We start from the raw sequence: 26,313 nt of genomic DNA on the forward strand, positions 1-26,313 counted from the left end.
GTCACCCAGAGGCAGCTTCTCTTCTCCCTGTCTAAGCCCTTCCACCCCAACCAAAAATTCCATTTCCCAAGAACAGAATTGCATTGCAAGCATTCTAACAAGACTCACAGGATGTTAGAGCTGAAGTGGACCTCAGAAATGACCTGGTCCAGTGGCTTCCAAATGCCCGTCTGCAGACTGCTGCTGGACTGACTGCAAAAGAATAACATGGGGAGTGACTTTAAAACACAGAATCCCAGGCTCCACTGTGGAAATTCTGATTCAGTAGGCCTCGGATGGATCCCTGCATTTTTTTAAAAAGCTTCCCAGTTGATTCCAGGGCACTGGTCTAGTCCAACCTCTTCATTTTATACATGAAGAACTGAGGCTCAGAAAGGGGAAGTTCATCCATCAAATAATTACCAAATGCCAAGACTTATGCCAGGCACTGAGGACACAAAGGGAAGGCCCAGACCCTGTTTTTGAGTGCCCTCCCCTCCACAACCCACTGAAAACACCTCTCAACCACATACCTGTGAGTGCCACCAAAAAGGCTCATCAAGGGGACACAGGCTTCCTACAAGCAAGGAAGGGAAAGGGACTTTCTCTGACTGCCCTTGTCAGAAGTCATCTCATCCTCCCTTGTGCTCCCTTTTGTTTTACTTATTTCTCCTCATAATTTTCTACCTTTAATGTAGTACCTTTAAACTACCTTTAATGTAGCTTACCAGTAAAATGTTCTCTCTTCTGCTATTTCATAAGCCCCTCGACAGGCACTCACTGAATCATTAATTAATTGGTATCCCTCGATTCTAGACTTGGATTTCTACTTGGATAGGCATCTCAAATCTAATATGTCCAAAATCTAACTCTTGGATTTCCTCCTACATTCTTTCTCATTTCAGTAAATGACAACTCAGTCCTTCCAGTTGCTTGGGCCAAACCTTGGCATCTTTGAGTCCTCTCTTTCCCTCATACCCTTAATCCAATCCATAAGCAAATCCCGTCAACTCTACTTCCAAAATGTAACCAAATCCAACCATTTCTCACCACCTCCAACCATCTTCTTTTCTCTCCTGGATTCCCACAAAAGCCTGATGACTGGTCTCCTTGTCTCTCCTCTTTGCCTCTACTACTCACTCGCAACACAGCAGCCAGAGTGCTGCTTTTAAATCATCCACCAGATCATGTTCCTCCTCTCCTTAAAACCCTTCAACACCGTCCCACCTCACGCAGAGTAAAATCCAGTCTTCACCCCAGCCTACATGGCCAGGACAATCTAACCGCCCTCTGTCTCCTACACCTCTCTGTTGCCAGTCTGCTCCAGACTCCTTACTGCTCCTCAACCAAGCAGGGCATACTCCTGCTCAGAGCCTCTGCACTTACTATCCCCTCTGCTTGGAATGTTCTTCCCCTCAGATCTCTGTGGACCCACTCCTCACTTCCTTCAGGTCTTTATTCAAACACCACTTTGTCAGGAGCCTTCTATGACCATTGTGCATAAGATACCAATCCCCACCCTCACCATCAATCTCTGTCCCTTTAGTCTGCTTTGTTTTTCTTCACAGCCCTTATAGCATCTGACACATTATATAACTGCTCATTTATTTATTTTCTGTGTGTAAGCTCCACTATGTTTACTAGACGGTAATCCACCATTAGAAAGGGGGAATGATGTGACAGGCTCATCTGTCCAGAACGAAGATTGTTCAAGGATAGTCGCAGATTCCTAAGCAAGTTTATTACCAGTCAAGCAGCTGGCAAATTTGCTACAGTGTTTGTATTTAGCTTTTGAAAACTTTTTATAAATAGAGAGACCTTGAGTGGTGATGGGGCCTTGCCAGTGGGAAAGGGTCTATCTGAAGTCACACTTGTCTATGAACCCTAGGCCCCTGCAGGACTAAGTTAAATATTATATTTTATTGGTGTTAAGTGCCTACTGGCCATTGTCCCCACAATAAGGTCATCTGTCTTGAGGACTGGATCAGTGTGACGCCAGTGGAGGGGGAAGGCTAGCTCTGAGAACCGCAGGGAAGAGGAGAACACAAGGTGGTCTTGAGTCTTAAGACAAGAGGATACAACTCTGTGAATATACCAAAACCCATTGAATTACGCACTTTAAATGGGTAAACTGTATGGCACGTGAATTACATCTCAATAAAGCTGTTAGATTTTTAGAAAAGATAAAAAGGAAGAAAAGAGGATAGAACTGAAAGGAATTGGGATTATAAAAGACTGTACAACTGACTGGGATGATACAAGTGGAAACTAGGCATAGGCAACAAAGTTTAAGCAGAGCTAAGAACTGAGATAAAAACTGATACTTTGTAACCAGTACCCCCTTTTCCTTTCATTACTTGAAACAGAGCTCAGCACTAAGGGACACTGCACTTTGTTAAAAGGGAAAAAGACCCAGAGACAGAAAAAAGAGAGACAGGACTCCTCTTGTTCACACACCATCCTTGAGGAGTTTCCCCCCACTGAACTTTGTAAAAGCATCATCTCTTGGTAGTAGGGATCCCCAAATTTAGGTAGGAAGCCAGTAGCCTCAGACCTGCTGGGAACCAAGCCTCCACTCCCCAAATAAAAGGGCCCCAGAAAAGAAAAAGTGGCCATTCCGCAGATCACTCCTTCCCCAGCTCTGGTACCCCTGTGTTTGGTGGCTCTGGGTGTGCCACCAATCTCATCTACCACAGGCAAACCACAGTCCCAAATATCCCGAAATTAAAAGGTTGGGGTGGGGGCCAAATGTACTATTAGTATTGGGGTGTCTCTTCAGTTCCCTTAGGTCACTAAGGAGTTTAGGAGCTGCTGAGTCAAGGGCCTGGTAAAGGATGCCTCTCCCAGGTACTCTACTCTCACTCCCCTTTTCTTTTTCTCACACCTCCACACCTCCACACACACACACACACACACACACACACACACACACACTCTTCTCCTTCCTGTTCCTCTCTCTCCCCCTACTCCTTCCTCCATGCCCCTCTCCATTTTTCCGTCCCTTTCTCTCTTCCCCCCTCTTGTCTCCCTCACAGATGTTCTTCTTTATCCCCTTCTTCCTCTCTCTTCTCTCCTTCCCCTCTCAAAAGAGATCTGGGTGCGCTCTTTCACCATGACTGCTCAGACCCAAGTGCAGCCAGCCTCCTGCAGGAAAGCAGGGCGCCAGCCACGGCAGCTTTTCACCAAAAACCCAGCATGGCAACGGACCCAACATCCAGGTATCTGCAATGTGTGCCCACTGCATATGTCCCTGGTGATCCAAGGGAATGACAGAAAATAACGTGTTCAAAGGACATCCCTATGTGCCCTTCCACCATCAGAAAAAATGGAATATCTTTTTAAGATATTATCTGTGAAATGTTCACAGATAAAATGATGTGGTATCTGGGATCTGGCTCAAAATAACACAGGGCAGGAGGAAGAGAGCAGGGAGGGCATGTATAAATGAGACAAGATTGGCCATGAAATGATAACTGTTGGATCTGCATGAGGAGTACATGGGAGTTTATCATGTTATTTTTCTCTACATATGCACATTTCAGCACACTAGGAACCAGACTCTTGGATAGTGGACTCTATGGGTGCAACTAGCTAACCACCAAGATCACACCCATTAGGATGGCTATTATCAAACAAAACAGAAAATAGCAAGTGTTGGTGAGAATGTGGTGGAGAAACTGGAATCCTTGTGAATCGCTGGTGGGAATGTACTGTAGCCACTATGGAAAACAGCATGGCAGTTCCTAAGAAAAATTACACATAGTGGATATAACACTTCCACTTCTAGGTATATACCCAAAAGAATTGAAAGGGGTCTCAAAGAGGTATTTGTACATCTATGTTCATAGCAACATTATTCACAATATCCAAAAGGTGAAAACAACCCAAGTATTCATCAATGGATGAATGGATAAACAAAATGTGACATAAATATAAAAGGGAATATTATTCAGCCTTTAAAAAGGAATGAAGTTCTGATACATGCTAAAACATAGATGAACCTTAAAGGTATTATGCTAAATGAAATAAGCCATATACAAAAGGACAAATATCGTCTGATTCCACTGATAATGAGGTACCTAGAGCAGTCAATTTCATAGAGACAAAAAGTAGAACAGTGGTTACCAGGGGATAAAGGGGAGAAAGGAAAAGGGGTTGTTATATAATGGGTGAAGAGTTTCAGTTTGGGATGATGAAAAGGTTCTAGAGATGGACGGTGGTGATGGTTATGTGAATGTCCTTAATGCCACTGAACAGTACATTTGAAAATAGTTAAAATGGTGTAAATCAACTATACTTCAATAAAAATAATAACAAAAACACTAATAAAAAATTCTTGGATACCCTTAAAATATGGTTAAAATGGTCAATTTTCTTATGTATGTTTTACCACAATTTTTAAAAATAATGATAACTACCAAGGAACATTGAAAAAAAAAAAAGACCACTTGTGTCCAAACTCTCAGCTCTTCAAGGCCAGCTCAGGTCAGCCTAGACATCATACCTCAGTGAGGTTCTCAAAACAAGGGTGTGGTGAATATTGCTGGGAGTGTACAGCTGTGGAGAAAGGAATAACTTCTACCTATAGGCACATGGTCTAGTTTCCAAACACCACCTAAGGAAAGAAGAAAAATAAAATGTTTTTTAATAGGTCTGAAGGCAAATGTAATTAAAGTAAGTTAATAATAATAAAGTGTAGGTCAGACCCTGAGAAGAATCTCCAAACCTAATTCAAAGCGGGCCTCAAATGTAGTCAAAGATAGTACTATCCCCAGTCCCAGATCTTCTCCCTTTCGCCTAGCATAGTGTGCTGGTTCAGAGCCCAGACTTTACGTGGGTTCAAATCCCAGTTCTACTACTTACTAGCCATGTGACCTTGGCCAGGTTCCTCCACCTCTGTGTCTCAGTTTCCCCATAAGTAAAATGGGGGTTATAGGGGTTAAATGAGTTAATATTTGTAAAGCTCTTACAACACTGCCTTAAACATAGCAAATACACATGTTTGTTAAGTATTCTGCCACCAACCTCAGTGGCCAGCAAGCTTTACCTCATAATTTTTCAGAGTGCCCCTGCAGACCACTGAATCCCTAAACGTCAGGCTGATTGGATGCATGCACAGGGGACAGAGACAGGGCAAGTGAAGGTCAGTTACCCCTCCTCACAGCTCATCCTCCAGTGCTCAGGAGGGCTGAAGAAGCAGAGGATCAAGGAGTGAGCAAGGGGACCAAGGGGCAGGTAGGCTGGGGGAAAGTCACAGGTGGGGGAGAGGCAGGGAAGGGACAAGCACCAAGCAGGGGATGAGAATAAGAGAAGACATGGGGAAAGCTGGCAGACCCTTTTTTTTTTTTTTTTTTTTAATCTAAGTGGTCCTCAATTGTAACTGGACATCAGAATCACCTTGGGAACTTTGGAAACTACTAATGCTTGGCCATAACCTCCCAAGATTCCAATTTTAGAGGCCCATGTGGAGAAACTAGTTAACAGTCCATCAGGTGCATGTACCCACAAATGACAGAATAAAGAGTCTCTTTTCTAATTCCGCTCACTCTCACTGTAATTCTGCGTTCCCTCGCTTGACTTCATTTGTCTTAACTTTGACAGACCAGCATTTATTTGGATTCTAAATAGAGATATAGACAATATTAATGGAAAAACTTACAAGGGAATGGAAGGAAACTCATTATTCCAATTCTATAGAAGGGAAATACAGAAAACTTTTTTCCTTTTCTTATTTGGATCTTCACATTTCAAAACATAAACTAACAAGCAGACCCTGTGCTGTCCAGATGAGGATAAAGTCAGAAACCAGGGGATGGGGTAGGGAGTGTCTTAGATCTGATGTCCAAAATAAGTTAGTTCTGAGGTGCTCCAATGAGTGTGCCTGATTATTTATTCCAGGGTAACCTCAGTTCCTGCAGACACTGGATTCTTTAGGGTTATTCAGACCATCTCTGGTGCCCAATAACACAGTTTGGCTGCAGAGAGGGGCTGGCAAACCTGAGAATCAGGCTCCATTGGCCCAGGCTGGCTGCTTCTCTCAGGCCACATACACACATGTGGATTTATAGGAACTTTACAGTTTATATAACATTATTGCCACTTCACAGGGAACTCGCCAGAACCAAGACTAATACTGAGGCTCCTGCTTGCCTCCAACAACCAGACTGCCCTTCCACTCAGGAATTCTGAACCAGGAGGTCTGACTTCACATTTCAGTTTCCCAACATCCTCATCTTCCCAAGGTGCTACTGCATATGGCACACATTTTCCTTCAACTGGTATTGAGACATTCACTACAGCCCTTGCCACAATTATGACACACCTTAGGGTGTTGTAAGACTGAGATTAGGAAACAACGTACTAGAACACTGTTCTGGATTAGAGGTTCTTCCAACACCAGAAAGATTAAGAGCCCAAGAGATTCTAGGAAACCATTAAATTTAAGCTGCTAACTCTACAAGCAAGGAAATGAAGGCCCAGAGAGGTGAGGTAATCAAATGAGATAAAGTACATAAACTGGAGAGTTTTTATTACTGTGAAAGATTCCTGTTATTCCTGGCAACATGACTGGCCCTGCCTTAGCTTCCCAGAGGACCTGAAGTCTCCTACTCACAGTTACCCATTCAAATCTCTCCATCAAACACCCAGTATAAGGCTTATTAACCCGCAGACTAGTGATTCTAGCCCTGGAAGCACATTAGAAACACATGGGGAGCAGTGCTAATACCTAACCCCACCTCAGGCCAATTAAATCAGAATCTTCAGGGGTGGGGCTGAGCATTTTTTAGAAAACAACCTAGAGGACTGATGTTGTCTGGGGCTGGGAACCACAGTCTTTAGACCAAAGTATAGTCCAGGGACCACTGGCCTCAAAAATCACCCCCAAATCTTGTTAATGATGCAGACTTCTAAGTCCACCTGCAGACTGACTCAATAGAAATAAAGTGGGTCTCGGGACTTCCCTGGTGGCGCAGTGGTTAAGAATCCGCCTGCCAATGCAGGGGACACGGATTTGAGCCCTGGGTCCGGGAAAAGCCCGCATGCCGCAGAGCAACTAAGCCCGCAAGCCACAACTACTGAGCCCTCGTGCCACAACTACTGAAGCCCGCGTGCCTAGAGCCCGTGCTCTGCAACGAGAAGCCATGGCAATGAGAAGCACACGTGCCGCAACGAAGAGTAGCCCCTGCTCGCCGCAACTAGAGAAAGCTCATGCGCAGCAATGAAGACCCAACGCAGCAAAAATAAATAAATTTTTAAAAAAAGAAGAAAGAAAGTGGGTCTCAGGAATCTGAAGCTGTGACAGTCACCCAGTGGTTAGAGAATTACAGCAGTGGCACTGAGTGAGTCTCAGAAGTCACACCTGTGCTCCGGCTGACCCTGGAGTCCTGGATGGCCCCAGTAGCTGGCCTGGGAAAGGTTCCCAGATGATTCAGACTCTGGTGCCCACTCTAAGCTAAGAGCCCCTGCAGAAGCCCCACTGCTTCAATCACCAGCAGCTGTGGCAAACCTTTCAAAAACAGAGCTGGAGTCCATCGTGGTTCTACACAGCCACCTGGGGCTTCCCATCTCACTCAGAGCTTCGGTTCAGGCCCCCACTAGGATTTACAAGCCCAGTGGGACCACCTTGGCCTCCTCTCCTATACCTTCCTCCTCCTCACTCCAGTTTTTCTCTCCACCCTGACTGCTCTTCCCTCAGATAAATGCATGGCTCCCTCTCTTACTCCTTCAGAACTCTGTTCAAACGTCCATTATCAGTGAGGCTTCCTTACTTAAAGCAGAAAATCTGCCTCCCCACCAAACCTCTCTATCTTCCATCCCAGCTTTGCTGTTTTTCTCTGTAATACTTTTCACCATCTCTCATACTTTATGTTTTACTTGTTTATTATCTATAAGACCTCACACACTGGATTACAAGCTCCATGAAAGTAAGATTTTTGTTTATTTTGTTCCCGGTTATAGTCCCAGTGCCTATAGTGCCTGGCACAGAGCAGGCACTGAAATATTTATTCTAGGAATTAATACATCAGGAACACCAATCTCAAAACATAACTTGTACCAAAAGATCAAAGAAGCTGATTATACCGAAATCACTTCTCCACTGATCTCATCTTGGCAGAAGCCTTTTTAAAAACAGGCTAGAGGCCTAATGAAACAGAAACCATTTAGAAATAAGTACTTCCCGTCAATTAATCCAATCCAAATGGGTTTGTCAGTCAAAGACAATTTGTTCCGAGGAACAGATAAAACTATGGAGACAGAAAATGGAGTTGAAAGAAGGTAATCGAACAAATGGATTTCAGATACTGTCCTGGTATATGTGTAGGTTCAGAAGAAAACCTGAGAGCACTTACAGCTACTCTCAGACAGGAAAGTTTCCAGCTGACCAGAAAGGACAGGCTCCCATCCAGGGTTACAGTCGGTGAGATGCAGGCCCAGTGCAGGATACGACGGCCCGCTTCCCACCAGATCCATCAACCTAATGAACCTGGAGAGGACCCGTCCTCTTTCCCTTGTGCCTGCTTTCCCCACCTGCTTCCAAAACTCATTTGAAACCATGGACAGTACTTTAAGCTCTACCAAGTCGGGAGCACTAGAAGCTTTTATCAAGGCCACACAGCAGCTGGGGAGAATTCTGCCATTACTAAGTCTCACAGATGTCATCTGTTCTGCTCCATGTCTCCATCCTTGTCCTTGTTACCGCTTTCCTCGCCACCTCTGGTCTCTTCCCACAGTCATCCTATATGTCTAAGACCAATCTTCCCCATCACCATTTTCACGGGTCATTCACTCTGCTCAAAAACTTACAATAATTTCCTGTAGCCCATCACATCAGCTCCAACCCTTGGGCCAGACTTTTGAGAACCTCTGTCCTCTAGGCCTAGACTTTAAATTTCAGGAGCTGCTTCTTCACCCGTCTAAAAGCACCAAATCACTGCCTTCACCTTCAACAGCACCAGTAAGAGATGAGACCCTAGAGCCTGGAACAGACTGGACCACATCTCCAACCTCCATTCCTGCCCAAAGCATCCTCACTCTCCACACCATCCATACCCATCCCCCCACAACAGCTTCTAGCCACACTGTCCTTTCCCACTCGACTTCCACAACACACACACACACACACACACACACACACACACACACACTACACACATACATGCATGCTCATTCATTCAACTGATAATATTAGTTGAGCACCTCCTAGGTGCCAGGCCTTATCCTAGTCCTATGGATACCACAGTGAATAGAACAGACTAAGTCCCTCCCCATGCAGTGCTGACATTCCACTAGGAGACAAATGGACACAAACAAGCAAATTCATGATATGTCAGGTAGTCATACAGCCTTTCTCAATAGGAGTTCAGTAGGAAATCATAAAATGGAACGACTACATTCTCAATTCTGAAGCAAGTGAGAGTGCAAGCCACGTGAATACAGGGGAGAAGAGGTTTTAGGCAGAGGGAAGAGCAAGTAGAAAAGCCCTGAAGCAGGGAAATGCTTGATGCATTCAAGGAACCCAAACCAGAGCAGAGGCAGTCACAGGAGATGGGGGTGGGAAGCAAATAATGGAGGGCCACTGTGAGGACTGACTTTCACTCTTAGATTGAAGGCTATAGGAGGACCTGGGGTAAAGGAGCGACACACTCTGACTTTCACTGTAAAAGGATTACTCCTCTCTGTCGTCTATCATCAGGTAGTAAAATTATGAGGGACTTATTTTCTTCTTGAGTGTTCCAAAATTTTCTAAACTGAAGATATATTTTTCTTTTTTTTTTTTTAAGGCTGCAGCACACAGCTTATGGGATCTTAGGTCCCCGACCAGGGATCGAACCTGGGCCCCGGCAGTGGAAGCTTCGAGTCCTAACCACTGGACTGCCAGGGAATGCCCCAATTTTTTTTTTTTAATTTTTATTGGAATATAGTTGATTTACAATGTTGCATTAGTTTCAGGTGTACAGCAAAGTGAATGAGTTATACATATACGTATATCCATTCTTTTTTACATTCTTTTCCCATATAGGCCATTACAGAGTACTGAGTAGAGTTCTCTGTGCTATACAGTAGGTTCTTATTAGTTATCTATTTTATATATAATAGTGTGTATATGTCAATCTCAGTCTCCCAGTTTATCCCTCCTCCCCCACTCCCTTACCCCCTTGTAGCCATACCATATTTTTTAAATGAAGGAAAAACAATCTTCCTAATCCTTTAAGACTGAGCCCAAATGCCACCTCCACTCAAAGCCCCCTGTACCAGTGCTAGGCCATGCTGTACCCTAGACCCTGGCCATCAGGACCACTGGGGTGGCCCCAGTGTTAGCAGTACCGGCCTACAGCAACTAATTTTCATGAAAGTTTCTTCTGCTCCCCTCACTTCTCTCCTGTCATGCAGGAACATGTCCCTTCGGACACTCTTGCCCCAAGTGCCGGCCTGGGTCCCACTCTTTCTCTCCATTAACTTAATTAATTCCTGGTAATTAAAGTTACAGTTTAGTGATGAACTGCTAAAAGACTGACCTCTCAAGGGGTGTTAATTTTTTTTTATTCTTTATACAGTTTTTTAAATTCTTTATACAGTTTTTGAAAATAAATTTTATTGATTAATTGATTGATTGATTGCTGCACTGGGTCTTCGTTGCCGCGCGCGGGCTTTCTCTAGTTGAGGCAAGCAGGGGCCTGCTCTTTGTTGCGGTGCGCAGGCTTCTCATTGCGGTGGCTTCTCTTGTTGCAGAGCACAGGCTCTAGGCACACGGCCTTCAGTAGTTGTGGCACTCGGGATCAGTATTTGTGGCTCGTGGGCTCTAGAGCACAGGCTCAGTAGTTGTGGTGCACAGGCTTAGTAGCTCCACAGGATGTGGGATCTTCCCGGGCCAGGGCTCGAACCCGTGTCCCCTGCATTGGCAGGCGGATTCTTAACCACTGCGCCACCAAGGAAGTTCCAGGTGTAAATATTTTAAATGGGGACACTAAGTGGAAATGCAAACGTCTTAAGACTCAGAGGCATGCAGCTATAATGTTGGAACGATAGGCACTGGGGTGCCTAGTTTGTGGGTAGGTGGCTACCTTCTCCTAAAGGGTACAGGTGCTTAGAAAAGCAATGTCAAAGGGAGACAAGTGAAGTAATGAAAGATGAGATTACGTCATTGCCACCACCTCTCTCCTCCCAAATGGCCATTCAGTCCATTTTGGGTACCAGAGAATGTTCCCCAGAGGTAACCCCAGCCATCTCAGAGGGGTGACTTGTGTGAAAGTAACTACCACCATCAGAAAGAAAAGCCCCCTTAAGACACTTCTGGTCTGGAAGCAAATTGTTCTCCAATTGCTTTCAGTGAGGGAACTCCTTGAGGGCAAAGTTCATCTCACATGATTCTTTTATGCTCCACAGAGCATCCAGCTCTGTGTTGGGCCCAGGGTGGGCCTTTCATAAACAACTGTAGATAATTGATCATTGATGGCCCAGCTGTAAAAAGGCTCCAAAGGACTTTTTTTCCAAAGGATTTTAAATACACATAAGCATTCTAACTAACAACAACAGTAGTATTAATCACACACCTAATATTTTTAAGGGCCTGAAGATTTATAGCCTTAATGAAGTCTCAGACAGTGAAGCAGTTTTTACAACCTCAGCCAGTTCAGTTCAGGTCTGGAGCGTCTGTCTAACAAGGCAAAGGGAGAGAGCAGCCCTTGTCCACACACACCCGAGCCTCGGCTGGGCCAAGCCCCAGAAGAATCTGAACAGCTGCTTGCTGCCCACCCCTGGACTCCCTTCTCCTCCAAAAATGCCAAAGCTCTGCCTCAGAGGTGTTTTCGGGCCCTGGAATAGCCTTGAGAGGCTTGCAGTTACAATGGTCACCTTGAAGGTCACCTACCTTCAAGATCTCTCTCTCAGGTCTCACTCTGCCCTTGGCTTGCTAAAGAACAACTTTAACTTCAGAACTGAATTGGCAGACAGGAGTAGAATGCTGTGAACTGCAGCAAACCAGGGGAATAAAAGCGGAGCCAGAACCCGCTCCACTGGCTCACATTCAGCTCCAGCTTGCTAAGGGCAGTGTGGGTAAACGTTCCTATGCCCAATGACTGGATGGATATAAGGATGAAGTAGCTCCCTGCCTCACTCCCAGGATGGGCTGAACCTCCAGTAGGAGGGAAATTCCAGGAATGTATGTGAGGTTCGTACATAGGAACCCCTCTCTTTACCGTCCCCCATGTCAATGTGTAGGAGACTAAGAGCGCTGTGGTCCATGGGAGAGGGCCCAGGGCCATGCCCCAAAGAAGTGACTTCTTTAGAAGCATGCCCCCAAAAAACACCCAACAAATGAAGCTAGAAGCCAATTCATTCTGCTCATCAGCTCCTCCCAGATGGGTGCAGCTGTGGCTCCCTGAATTCAGGAACTATCCCGATCAGAGTTTCTAGCCTAAGTCACCTGCTGGGGAGAGCTGTCTTTACTGCATATCTACCAAAGGCAAGCCTCCTTGCCTACCAAGGACAGATAGCCAGTTCCAACATCATACCTCTTCTAGAGGGACATATTTCTGGGCAGTTTGAGTTTTTGCTTTAGGGCATTCAATGTTTGTCTCTAAAATTAAAAACAGATTTACCCATTGTTTTTGTAATGATGACATATAAGCTTATAGAAAATTCAAATGACAGGCAAAAATATAAAGAAAAAAGTAAAAACCACTCTAATCCCACCACTCAGAGGTAAGATCTGACATAACTCTGCTCTGCAGAAGAAGTGAACCTATTCTGAGTTAAACCTAGGGTGTTGCTCTTGCTTTTCTGGAAAAGTCTGTGGATCTAGTTTTCAGAAGACCCTTAATGCCACCCCTGAACTACTCGAAAAAATTTCAGGGGTCTCCAATATTTCTGGAGCTCACAAATGGACATTAACGAAGTCATAAAGACTCCCTGCCCCACACACATACTGCCTTGAGGCCAGGAGTTCATCTGTTCAGCAGACATACCCCTTTTTTTCACTCAACATAGCATAAGTCTTTCTACAATCAATCACATAAATAGACATCATCATACTTTTTATCTCCTGGAGCATGTAAATGAGAGGAAGGGGGACACCATTACCTCTTGATACAATACCTTTAGAATCTGAAATGGAGTATGTGGGTAAATGTGACTTTACCCAAAGTCACGCAGCAAACAGAGGACACCTATTCTCTGCTGATGGATTTGAGGAATGACTCTGTGGTGACACCAAACTCAAAAGGCGTTCATTAACTTTTCTTTCAGTCATAAAAAGGATCCAATGTGCCATTTCAACACATACATAAACACTTCCCACTGTCAAATAAAAATGAATGGTTGGTTGAAGTAGCACTTTTATCCCTAAAAACATTTCCCCAAATTAATAAGCTAATGGATATCCCATCCTACACTCCTAAAGCATGAAGGGAGAGAACAATGGACCAGATGCCCACAAATGGAAACATACACAGACTGTGGGTACATGCAACTGCTCCACTTCACAGGCATCAACACTAGGAACTCTCTCCTATTCAGGATGCTCCTATTTTTGTAGGAAAAGAAAAAGTTAAAACAAACGTATATAAAGACAGCGCTGGAGATAAACATCTAATAAAAACACTAAATATTAAAACAGTAGCTCTAGGGTATAAGATTTATCAGTTTTATTTCATTTGTATACCTATCTGAATTGCCTAAATTTTCTACATGAATGCTCTTTAGAGTTTTAAAAGAAAAATAATTAATCCATAATCTAGGTTGGTCTATTTGGATTTTATTTTTTGCTGTAGAAAAATAGATTCAAAACTCTAGAGGGTCCACAACTCTTCTCAGTTTTGTGGAAGCAGAAGGAAGTGTTAAGACGAAGCTCAAACCTCATGAAGATTGCAATCCAACAGGAAAGCTCACCATGACCACGCTGAATAGAGAGCAAGAATTATTACCTTCTTTTCTGTCTCCAATGTGTAGGGAAGATGAAAATCCTAAACCAATCTCTCCTTCAAGTGCAACCAAAAGAAACCACCCCTGCCCCACCTCTTCCAAGAGTTCACAGACCTCTACTCTCCGAACAATTTCCAGTGCATCTGTCCACAACCACCCCTTGGCCACAAAATTACCCACACCACTTGGTATCTGCATACCTTCTCCAGTAATCCCCTTTTCCAATACTTTATCTCTAAAAAAGTTATTCCTCCTTTTCCTTAAGTCTCACAAACACAGGATCCCACCCAAACAGTACAGAATCATTCATTCTATCAATTAAATAATCACTGTTAACTATACTGTATAGAGCTTCAGGAAAGATTATGTTAACAAAAAGGGTTAGTTTTCATGGAGCCTGAGAAAAACAAATGGGAATTGAGGAGCAAGAGTTTGTTAGTCTGTCCCAGCCCTGGCCAGAAGTCAGGGAGTGGGGGTGGGGAGGGCCATGGCCAGAGGAGAGAAACATCTGTCATTCTGCAGTTTCATTTCTCAAGGCTAGTTAATACCCTGAGTTTATGCATCAGTCTCTTCCAAGTTTGGTTAATCAGCCTCCCTGGATCCAATCAGCTCTGCGTGCCCTACAAACTGAATTTCAGGTTTATGAAACTAAGAACAAGATCCTGAAGCACAGAGATCCCACCAAACTAAAGTCACCTCCCAGGATGACATCTGTCTCCACTAACAGCAACACCCATCACGTGATATGTATTTGAAGCACCCAATAGTCTCTGATATGTCCCTGTAACTTACAGAATTAAATCCAAACTTGGCCTGCCTTTCACAAGCCCAAATCAGCTTCCCAGCCTCATCCCTGGACAAGCCAAGTCTCTCATGGCTCCATGCTTTCACACATGACTCTCTCTTCATAGACTGCCCTTTGCCCAGTCTTGCTTGCCTGCAAAACTTCTGTTCTTCCTCTAAAGCCCAGTTCAGAAGTCACCTGGCCCTAAAGCCTTCCCTACTTCCCCAGGCATTTAGTTCTTACTGCCCCCAACTGTAGTTCTCTAACTACAAAGGCTTTAGAGAATTTGTTAAATACATTGTAGCTCATTCTTTTAATTATCTAACCTCCCCTGGATACCCTGAGCTTCTTGAGGCAAGGAACTCACATTGTATCCATAAGCCCTAGCACAGTGTCAAGACTGAAATAAGAGATCAACCTTGAAGGACTGATCACATGGAACATTGGCATTAAGTTATTTAGAGGAAAAGAGTCTCACAATATTCAAGAATTAAATTGTCTATATACTTAATCTCATCCAAAATGACAATAGGGCACGGAGGCAGCATGGGCGTTTTAAAATTTTAAGTAATAATAGCAGCTAACATTTGTACTAAGTTAATTTGATCAGCACAACAACGCTAGGAGGTAGATACATTTTTCTGCATTTAAGCTGAGAAAAGCTTGAGGCTTTTCCAAACAGGAAACTGAGGCACGAGAGGGTTTAAATAACTCAAAATCATTCAGTTAGTAAGTGGCAAAAGCAAGACACAAACTCGGTAGTCTGGCTCCAGAGCCAGTGCGCTCTGGAATCAGGAAGATCTAGGTTTTAATACAGATTATGTTACAAATATGGCTTTGGATAAGTCATCTAACTCCTCCGAGCTTGTATATGTAAGGGGGGCAGGACAACCCCTTTCTCTTAGAGTGCAGGGAGGATTAAGTTAAATATGATAATGTTTGCAAAAGTCTCTAAAATGGATTCTCCCACCTAACAGGCACTCCATAAATGTTCATTTATTTTCCTTTCCCTTCATAAAAGCTGGGCAAAATAGTCTCTCTGAGGAAAAGGATCCTCCCCCAGACTGCGTGAGGCTTTTCGAAGCAGATCAAGTAGTGTGGCCACTCAACACAGAAAGCCTTGCCTTACCTGTTTATCTCTGTCCATACCAGAGTCCTTTCAAAATGTAAATATCATCATGTCACTCACTTAAAACCTTTCAAAGGTTCCTAATTACACCGGGGATACAATCCAAACTAAGGAGGGAAGGCATTCAGTCCCCAAGGCCCCCAGTGATCAGACACACCTCTCTATAAACTTATCTCCCCTCTCCTTTTCCCCCTCCAGCCATACAGGCCTCTTTCACTTCCTCCAACTTGCCAAGCTCTCTGCTGCTCCACACATGGTTAACTCTTCACCCTCCTTCAGGTCTCAGCCTAAATGTCACTTCCTCAAGGGAAGCCTTCCCTGAGCCTCCAACCCAAATCAAGGCCCATATCTCTTACCACTCTCTTCACCTTTCTTTCCTTGTATTCATCACAGTCTGAAATGATTAGTTTACCACTTCCTTCAAAGTTTTATTTAAAAGACACCTTCTCAGGAGGCCTTTTCAGACCACTCAAATATAAATTCAGTCCCTACCCAGTAACTCATATCCTCCTTCCCTATCTTCTTTTTCTCATTAGCACTTATTAACAGACTATATTTTTATTATATATTTTATTGTCTGGCCCCTTAGAATGAAAGCTCCACAAGGGCAGTTATTTTTGCTTGCTTTCTTCACAACATCTAACAATGGCTGGCACATATTGGTTGACAAATATCTGTTGTTGAATGAAATTTCAAGATTATTTATTATCGGGCCTTCTCACTGGTCTATGAGCTCAAGCTAAAACACGTCTATCTGGTTTCCCACTGTACTCCCAACACCTAGTCCAGTACCTAGCACATAATAAGTGCTCAGTAAAATTTTACTAAATGAATCAAAGCCATGACCAGTGGAAAAATTGGAAAATGGTCAAAATATGTGTTAGCACCTTGCTTCCTCTTCTCTTTCACTGTATAATGTACCTGTGAGTTTGAGGAAACAGACCCCTGAAATCCCACCAAGCACCTGCCAGGCATCTATCTGTCCACATCCTGTATCCTCAGCCACACTGTACACACCAACAAATGCACTGTACAGGCCCTCCAGAACACAGAGCTGAAGGCAAGTGGGCCAACCCTAAGCCAAATACCACCTTACCCCAAGTCCCATTCCCTGACTGCCAGTCCTATTCTAGGCTAGTCCTGGGTGCCAGACATGTTACCCTGGGTGGGCCCATGGATTTATTCCAATCTAGGATTTTTAATGCCACCTCTAGCCTACTCAAAAAAGAAAAAAAAAAAAAGTTAAAAATCCCTGAGCAGCTCGAATAATCCTGGGGTTCTCAGAAGCAGACATACCTAAGGTCGTACGGACCCCTCCCCCTCACATGCGCTGATCCAAGGCCAGGAGGCCATCTGTCCAGCAGACGCTCCCCGTCCTCCCTCGGGTCACATTGAGCCTTTCCCCTCCGGGTTGGCAGGAAGAGCCCCTGTAGAAAGACAATCTCCACCCTGATCAACAGGCCTGGTCACCCCCTGGGCCCCCAACTCTGGAGCAGGAATACCCGTCTGCTCCCGAAAAAACCTCCCCCAGGGTCAGAACTTGGGCGGAGGTGGGGGGAAGGACTGAGGGGCGCCAAAAAAGGTCGATCCCCCAAATGTCTGTCCCGTGACGACACCAGCTCTTCGGGCGACCGGGACAGTCCAGCTGACAGGGCGCCCCAGCGGGGGAAAGTGGCACCGTTATCCGTGCCTGGGCGGGGGGCCGCGGGCCGACGCCGAGGGCGGCCGCCCGTCCCGCGCCGGGAGGACAGCAGCGTGCCCGCCCGGCGGGGTAGCGGCGGGTCGGGGTGGCGGAAGGGGCAGGCTGCCCGTCCGCCGGGGGCGGGGTGGGGTGGCGGCCGGGGCCCGCCAGGCGGCGGTCAGGGGAAGTGGCTGCCGCCTCAGGCGGCGAGCAGGGTCCGCCTGGCTGCAGGGCCGGGCCGCGGTGCGGGCGCGGGCTCGGCCTCGGCCCTGGCTCTGCTCAGCCCCCAGCTCGGGCTGGAGCGGCCTCGGCGGCGGCCCCGGCCCACAAGCCCCGCCCGGCCCGGCCCGCGGGGGGCGCTTACCTGGCGGCGGCGGCGGCTGCAGGCCCCGGGCTCGGCCGCGCGCGTCCCCAGCGCCGGCTGCGGGAGCCACAACATGGCGACGGCGGTGGCGGGCGGGGCTGCGGCTCCGGGGGCGGAGCGGGGGCGGGAGCCGGCCTGGCGGCGGGACCTGGCTGGGGCCGCGGGCGGGGGTTGTGGGGGGGCAGGCGGAAGGCGGCTCGGACCTGGGCACCCGCCCAGGGCGGTGCGGCTGAGGGGCTGACCCGGCCTGGGCCCGGCTTCTCGCCTCTCGCCTACCGTCTACCGCCTCCCGCCCCAGGCGGGCTGCGCGGCACCGACCCGGCGGTGGCGACAGCGACGGGCTGGGCGGGGCGGGGGCGGTGCCGGGCAGAGCTGGACCCTAGACCTCGCAGACCCAGACCCTGCCCCCGCCCTCGCCTGACCCGTCTGCCCCGCCGAGCGCCCGGCGCGATTCCGGCCCGGCGGCCGCTCCCTGCAACCTGGGCCTCTCGTTCTCTGACCGGCCTCCAGGGCAGGGGCCTTCGGTCAGGGCCGAGGTCCCCCACTAGAGGGCCACGATCTGCCTACGCGGCTGTGTCGCCCCAGCGGACAGCGAGCGCCTCTGGAGCCGGCACGGCGTCCTCTTCCCTCAGATCTGGCACCTAGTGGGGCCTAGTAGGCTGTTAAGTGAAAGGTAGCAGAGGTGGCGTGGGCCTGGCACTTAGTAGGTGCGCCCTAAATGTTCGGTCATCGCTGGATCTAGGGACTTGCAAGCAGGCCTGGAGGTGCGGGGCGCTCTGACATGTTGTCTCTGGGATGACCGTGAGACCCGCGGCGAACAGAGTTGGAGGCCTGGCAACGGGTGCCTCCCAGGGGTAGACTGCAACATCTCTGAGTTACAGGGGAAGCTATGACTGTGCGAGGTGAGAACTCGGAGAGACGGGCAGATGGCCAGGGCAGGACCTTCCAAGAACCTAGAGTACCTGGAAACTGGTGGTGTTAAGGTGGCAACTAGGTTGAGGGTGTGAGAGCACGGAGATGAGGCCCTGGTGTCTGGCAGTGAGCACCCACTGCTAACCACGGAGAAATGCCCTCTGAAGAACCGGGAAAGAGACGCCAATTTGCTCGAGGGGTGCAACTGATTTTCAGCCAGGGCCTGCTGTGGGCCAGGCTCTAAGCTGAGTTGACCACTTGGGTAGGGGGTGTGTGGTAGTGAAGCAATGAAGGCAGTAAAGGGTGATGATTCCAGAAGTTTGGCAGGAAGAGGGGGAAAAGAGTAAGCCTATAGCTCCAGGGGTAGTAAAAGAGAGAGGTGATTTTTATTTTTTTATTTATTTATTTATTGCGGTACGCGGGCCTCTCACTGCTGTGGCCTCTCCCGTTGCGGAGCACAGGCTCCGGATGCGCAGACTCAGCGGCCATGGCTCACGGGCCCAGCCGCTCCGCGGCATGTGGGATCCTCCCGGACCGGGGCACGAACCCATGTCCGCTGAATCGGCAGGTGGACTCTCAACCACTGCGCCACCAGGGAGGCCCTATTTTTATTTTTTCCTATTTGAGGACGAGCTCTCAAAGGAGCTGAGAGGGGAGAATAAAAGATAAGGGATAGGATAATTAATGATGCGTGATCTCAGAAAAGAAAAAGGAAATAGGGCTGAGGAAGGGGGAGGAAGAAATCAGAGAAGAGGCACACCTCTTCCTGCTAGATTTAAAGGATACACAAAGATAGAAATATTTTGAGGTGGGGAGGCATGCATACTCAGCCCTGCATGTTTCCATGGGTCAGCTGCCTGGATGACCCCCAAAGTCAACCATAATTCTGCTGGGGGGTCACTGCCCTTTGCAATTTAAGTGCAATTGGCTCAAACCCCTATTCCACTTAGAGTAGGAAACGCAGCATACCTGCCAACATTTCCAAAGATTCACGGGAGAACTTAACATTTCTTCAAATTATCACTGGCCCCAATTTCTTATTTCCAAAATTATACTCCATTGTGCTCTTTTAGGAAATTTGTCACTATTCCCTGGATACTCTCCAGGTATATTCCCCCCAAATACGGTACCATGCTTGTGAAAACAAGCAAAATGCCCAGTGTTATATAATTGTTAAATTATAGTTCATTTGTAACCATTAAAAATCATGTTGAACACAACATTGTAAATCAACTATACTCCGATATAAAATTTAAAAATTAAAAAAATCATGTTGAAGAAAAAGATTAATGACATGGTATATACTTGTAATTAAAAAGCACATCATAGGGGCTTCCCTGGTGGCGCAGTGGTTGAGAATCCGCCTGCCGATGCAGGGGACACGGGTTCGTGCCCCGGTCCGGGAGGATCCCACATGCCGCGGAGCGGCTGGGCCCGTGAGCCATGGCCGCTGAGCCTGCGTGTCCAGAGCCTGTGCTCCGCAACGGGAGAGGCCACAGCAGTGAGACGCCTGCGTACCGCAAAAAAAAAAAAAAAAAAAGCACATCATAAGATGATGGGATACCGAGACTTCCCTGGTGGTCCAGTGGGTAAGACTCTGTGTTCCCAATGCAGGGGGCACGGGTTCAATCCCTGGTCAGGGAACTAGATCCCACATGCATGCCACAACTAGGAGTCCACATGCCGCAGCCAAAACTAACTAAATAATAAATAAATATTTTTTTAAAAGATATGATACCAGCTTGTAATATATAAATATACATAAACGTGTATCACACAAAGACTTTTTTTTTACATTTATTTGCATTGGGTTTATTGGATAACACCATATTGAATATCTTTAATCCCAGAATCTGCTTATTTTTTTTAATTGAAATATAGTTGCTGTACAATATTATACAAGTTACAGGTGTACAATATAGTGATTCACAATTTTTAAAGGTTATACTCCATTTATAATTATTATAAAATATTGGCTATATTCCCCATACTGTACAATATATCCTTGTCACTTATTTTATACCTAATAGTTTGTACCTATTACTCCCCTACCCCAATATTGCCCCTTCCCTTCAAATTTTTTAAAATGCAAGGTGGAGAGCAGGGTAGAATATACTTCCATTTTTTATAAAAATTATATATATAATTAATATTTACACACATATATATTTGCTTATCCAAGCATAGCACATATCTGATGGACACAAATGAGATTGGGTAGGGAAACTAGATGGCTGGGGGACAGGAGCATGAGGGAGACCTTTTATCACCGTATGCCCTTTTGTGCCCTTTGAATTTTATACTATGTGCTTTACCAATAAAGAACAAATAAATGCAATTTAATTTTTTTTAACGCATATATTTTTTTAGTACTGTTCTGGATCACCAGGTATAAACAGGAAAATAAAGCAGGGCTCTGGACAGCAGACCTAGCTATTTCTTTTTTTTTTTTTTTTAATTATTTATTTATTTATTTATTTTTGGCTGCGTTGGGTCTTTGTTGCTGCGTGCAGGCTTTCTCTAGTTGTGGCGAGCAGGGGCTACTCTTTGTTGTGGTGCACGGGCTTCTCTTTGCAGTGGCTTCTCTTTGTTGCGGAGCACAGGCCCTAGAGCGCGCGGGCTTCAGCAGTTGTGGCCCGCGGGCTCAGTAGTTGTGGTTCACAGGCTCTAGAGCACAGGCTCAGTAGTTGTGGCACACGGGCTTAGTTGCTCCGCGGCATGTGGGATCTTCCCAGACCAGGGCTTGAATCCGTGTCCTGTGCATTGGCAGGTGGATTCTTAACCACTGTGCCACCAGGGAAGTCCCAGACCTAGCTATTTCCAAAGTCCCCTCCCGTGCCCAGAGGCTGCATGGTGTCCATCGAAGAACATCACAGAGGGAATCAGGAGACTTGGCTTCAAGTCCAGCCTCTGTTACCAACTCTCTGTGCTGCCCTGGACCGGTCACCTCATCTCTCTGATCATCCCTTTCCTCTTCGGTAAAACGGAGGCAATAGTACTTTTGAGCTACGTAATATAAAATAATATCACACATAGATTTTTAAATGGTATTTTTATTTTCTTCTGTGACTTCTTATTTTCTTATTTTTACAGTAGTACATTAATATTTACCTTGAAATCAGGAAAAATGATATTTTAAAGTGTATTTTTATGAAAGGTATTTTTAAAAGATATTTATGGAATTCAGAAGAAAGATATTAGGAGTCAGGAAAGGAAATTGGAAATGGATATTTGAAGGATGGATGGGACTTTGACAAGCAGAGATGGGCTAGTTGAGGAGGCTGCCCTATGCAGAAGGAACAGTACAATGATACAGAATGAGAAGTTCAGCAAACACCAAGAGGTCAGTTTGGTTGGAGCACAGATTCATGTGGAAGAAATTGAGGTGAATCAGTCTGGACAAGTAGGGCAATAGTCCTGAATGCCAAGTTGAACCCTTTGTAATTTGACAGCTGGGAGAACCCTGGAGCTTGAACTGTGCAGGTGATAAATTTTAAAATAAATGTTCCTGTATCCTCTTCCTTAATGAGATTCTAGATCTTAACCCTTCTACCCTAATGATATCTGGGCATCTGATTGACTCAGAGTGAAGCGGTAGGGGCAACAGTTTTTGCATTCCCTTTTCACAGAGTGAGAACTGGCCCTTGCTTCTCTGGTTATTCATTACTACAATTTTTATTCACAAGGCAGAAGTTTCAGAGAACAAATTAGCAAAGAGTGAAAATGAAAGGAAGAAGAAATGTGCATTTTAAACCAATGCTTGCAAAAACTTTTTTGTTTTTTTACAACTTTCTATGAGGTCAGCTTTTTCTTAGATTCCATATATAAGTGAAATCACACAGTATTTGTCTTTCTCTGATTTATTTCACTTAGCATAATGTCCTCAAGATCCATCCATGTTTTCAAAAATGGCATGATTTCCTTCTTTTCTATGGCTGAATAATATTCTTTGCACTCTTTCTGACTCTGAACTTCCATAAGAAATATATTCCACATCTCAACCCAGAATATATACACATGTGCACACAGACACACACACATCTGAAACAAAACATTTCATGAAATGTTACCATTGTATGCAATGCATTCTGATATTTTCAACTTTATTATTTTTATTTCTTTTTAAATACTGGTCATTGATCTTATGACCCATTATAGGGCTCCAAAATGCCTTAAAGGACATTGAAAAAAGGCTAGACTATTATTCCTTATGTTTGCAGTTCTCATTTAAATATCCATACAGGCAGTGACCTTAAGTTTGCCATGTTTACATGTCCCAGAAAGCCTCAGGACAGGCAAGACTCTCTCAGGATGTGGTGGGGGAGAGAATAGAAGGATTGGCAGGAGCCATGTTTGAGTTTCTCTTCCCTTCTCAGTAAATATTTCCTGATTTCAATATTTCTCAGGAGGCATAAATGTTTTCTCCTTTGTCTAGCTTGCGATACAGACTGAACTTCAAACAAGATTAGACTACTGCCTGCAGACTACCAGAGACAACTATTTATTTGAATGAACAGAATCATGGACTAAAATAAAAGGGAAATAATATGTCTGGATAGTGGCAACACATAGAAGCCATCTGATCCAACGCTGTTGGAGTACTACAGGGACAGTAAATTTTATCCTTACTTAGAAGTTTGGAACCAGTGAAAAGCTGAAAATATCAACTTTATTACCAATAAAGCTGAGCTGAAGAATGTTCTGGTTGATGACCAATAGTCTTTTTACTATTCTTTGAATTAAAATATTCTCCCCCCAAACTCCAACCTACAACTTGCAGAGGTCTAGCAACTTTAACCATGTATGATTAGAGAAGACTGCCCTCTCTATAAGGGCAAGCAGATCCAAATTCACCAATTAGGTAGGTCACCTGGAAGAACCAGGACAAGTTCTCCTACCTGACTTCCTATGGGGGGGAAAAAAAAAAGAATGGGGAATAAGGATTTATCCCTGCCCAAACAAATTGGACCTAGCCCAGTAGTTGGTCAGTTAATTGGAAAAGTATATTAAAGCAGTGAATTATAAAAAGTGACAAATACAAACCTTAATATTTCATTTTCATTTCAAACCTATAAGGAATACCCACTTGCGAATCTTTTGATGTGAGGTCAAACCTTTTATGTGAGCAATAGTGGTGATTAGAATTCTTGAGTTGTCTTTCTTACATAATTCATATCCATGATATATTTTCTATGCTTTCCAATTCGTTTTTTTAAAGTTGGCTGAGGGGGACTTCCCTGGCGGTCCAATGGTTAAGACTCCATGCTTCCATTGCAGGGGCCACAGGTTTGATCCCTGGTCCAGGAACTAAGATCCCACATGCCCCACAGCATGGCCAAAAATTAAAAATTAAAAAAATAAAGTTGACTGAGGACTTAGAGCTTCTTGCAAAGCAATATAACTAGAGGCTCCCTCTTAAAAAAAAAAAATTCCTTCTTAATTCTCTCACTCACGTCTGGTTTGACAGTAATTTTCAACTGGTCTCCATCTAATATTTCCAAAACATTCAACTGACATTTCATAGAAACAACTCTTTCTTTTTCATGCTTATGTGTCATCAGTTTATGTAATTTTAATTAAATTAATTATACTCTGGCAAACAGCTGTCATAAGCAATTTTGGGATCAAACACAACAGATTCTTATTAGGCATCTAACAAAACTGGTAGGAAGAAGTATGTAGATATTCCAGAGATGGACTCACTAATCCAAAGCATTTAGCAGGCTTGGGCATTAGTCAATATGTTTGTTTGGAGGGAATGGAAAGTGTTGATTCCAGAGAGTTCATTAAAACAAAACCGGTTAATGCTCATATACTAGTATAACCAACTCTGGGTGCATATATCTTAACATTCTTCTTCCATTATGTATCCACTTTATAAATGTTTACTGATATTCAGGATAGTGCCAGGCACTATTCTAGGCCCTGAAGAAGCACAGCTCACTGAAAAGGAAGAAACTGGTATGTAAACAGGATGAAGAGGCAGGATGGAGAAGGAGGAATGTTAAGGAGCAAATCCCTTTACCTTCTCTCTACTCTATCCCTTCAAAATCACTGTCCCTCCATTCCCACTTAGCTAAAAAATGGCTTTAAATATCTTAGGATTGGCATGGCTATCACAGAAATCCCCATGGTAATACCACAATACCACCTACTACATTAACAGTATATATGTGTATATATATATATATATATATATATATATATACATATATATATACACACACCTTATGTACTTTCCAGTGGTAATGAGATGATGCAATTGGTCCATTCAGAGAAAGCTGTGGCAATGGGAATTGGTATAATTCTCTTAAAAAGCAATTTGACAGTACTTGCAAAGAGCCTTAACAGAGATGTGACTCTCTTTTGACTCATCAGTACCACTCCTAGAAACTTTTCCTTAAGAAAAAGTCCTCCCTCCTTTTCACAAAGATGACACCAAAGGCAAAGAAGGAAGCCCCTGCCCCTCCCAAAGCCGAAGCCAAAGCAAAGGCTTTGAAGACCAAGAAAGCAGAGTTGAAATGTGTCCACGGCCAGAAAAAAAAAAAAAAACATTCGCCTGTCACCCACCTTGCCACAGCCCAAAGCACTGAGGCTCAGGAGGCAGCCCAAATATCCTGCAAAGAGCACCCCTAGGATAAACAAGCTTGACCGCTATGCCATCATCAAGTTCCCCCTCACCGCCAAGTCAGCCATGAAGAAGACAGAAGACAGCACACTTGTGGTCCTTGTGGATGGCAAGGCCAATAAGCATCAAATTAAACAGGCTATGAAGAAGCTCTATGACATTGACGTGGCCAAGGTGGACAACTTGACCAGGTCTGATGGAAAAAAGAAGGCATATGTTCGCCTGGCTCCTGACTATGATGCTTTGGATGTTGCCAACAAAATTGGGATCACCTAAACTGAGTCCAGCTGGCTAATTCTAAATATAAAAGTTTTCCCAAAAAAAAGAAGAAGAAGAGAGAAAGAGAGAAAGAAAGAAAGAAAGAAAGGAAGGAAGGAAGGAAGGAAGGAAGGAAGGAAGGAAGGAAGGAAGAAAGAAAGAAAGAAAGAAAGAAAGAAAGAAAGAGGGCTTCCCTGGCGGCGCAGTGGTTGAGAGTCCGCCTGCCGATGCAGGGGACACGGGTTCGTGCCCCGCTCCGGGAAGATCCCACATGCTGCGGAGCGGCTGGGCCCGTGAGCCAGGGCCGCTGAGCCTGCGCATCCAGAGCCTGTGCTCCGCAATGGGAGAGGCCACAAGAGTGAGAGGCCCGTGTACTGCAAAAAAAAAAAAAAAAAAAAAGGAAAAAAGAAAGAAAGAGAGAGAGAGAAAGAAAGAAAGAAAGTTCTATCCAAAAGAGAATGGCCGGGCTTCCCTGGTGGCGCAGTGGTTGAGAGTCCGTCTGCTGATGCAGGGGACGTGGGTTCGTGCCCCGGTCCGGGAAGATCCCATATGCCATGGAGAGGCTGGGTCCGTGAGCCATGGCCACTGAGCCTGCGCGTCCGGAGCCTGTGCTCCGCAATGGGAGAGGCCGCAACAGTGAGAGGCCTGCGTACCACAA

General features: G+C 45.2%; 1 protein-coding gene, 1 long non-coding RNA gene and 1 pseudogene across 15 annotated transcripts in view; 2 read left to right on the forward strand and 1 right to left on the reverse strand.

Annotated features, from left to right (window-relative positions):
• Nucleotides 1-18,062, reverse strand: part of ZNF592 (zinc finger protein 592) — a 59,708-nt gene extending 41,646 nt beyond the window's left edge. For 3 of the 14 annotated variants that reach the window (XM_012536222.3, XM_033402913.2, XM_049705769.1), the window contains exons 1-2: nucleotides 4,484-9,087; nucleotides 109-192 (exon numbers count right to left, since the gene is read on the reverse strand). Coding sequence is in view for 4 of the 14 variants with exons in the window: in XM_049705764.1 (XP_049561721.1) it covers nucleotides 109-192; nucleotides 17,109-17,239; nucleotides 17,858-17,932 (290 nt within the window). In the remaining 10 variants the exon portion in view is untranslated. Of the gene's footprint in view, nucleotides 1-108; nucleotides 193-512; nucleotides 557-4,483; nucleotides 9,088-17,108; nucleotides 17,240-17,857 lie in introns of those variants that run through there. The other 11 variants (XR_004475964.2, XM_049705764.1, XM_004278293.4 and 8 more) reach the window with 9 other exon arrangements.
• Nucleotides 18,063-18,240: 178 nt separating this feature from the next.
• On the forward strand, nucleotides 18,241-23,468 carry LOC117195996 (uncharacterized). The gene is made up of 2 exons (XR_004475965.2): nucleotides 18,241-18,759; nucleotides 23,205-23,468. It is a non-coding gene; the product is annotated as an uncharacterized LOC117195996 (long non-coding RNA).
• Nucleotides 23,469-25,201: 1,733 nt separating this feature from the next.
• LOC101278744 (60S ribosomal protein L23a-like) lies at nucleotides 25,202-25,725 on the forward strand (annotated as a pseudogene).
• Nucleotides 25,726-26,313: the final 588 nt, after the last annotated feature.

This window comes from Orcinus orca, chromosome 2, assembly GCF_937001465.1.
Source record: "Orcinus orca chromosome 2, mOrcOrc1.1, whole genome shotgun sequence".
Lineage (NCBI taxonomy): Eukaryota > Metazoa > Chordata > Mammalia > Artiodactyla > Delphinidae > Orcinus > Orcinus orca.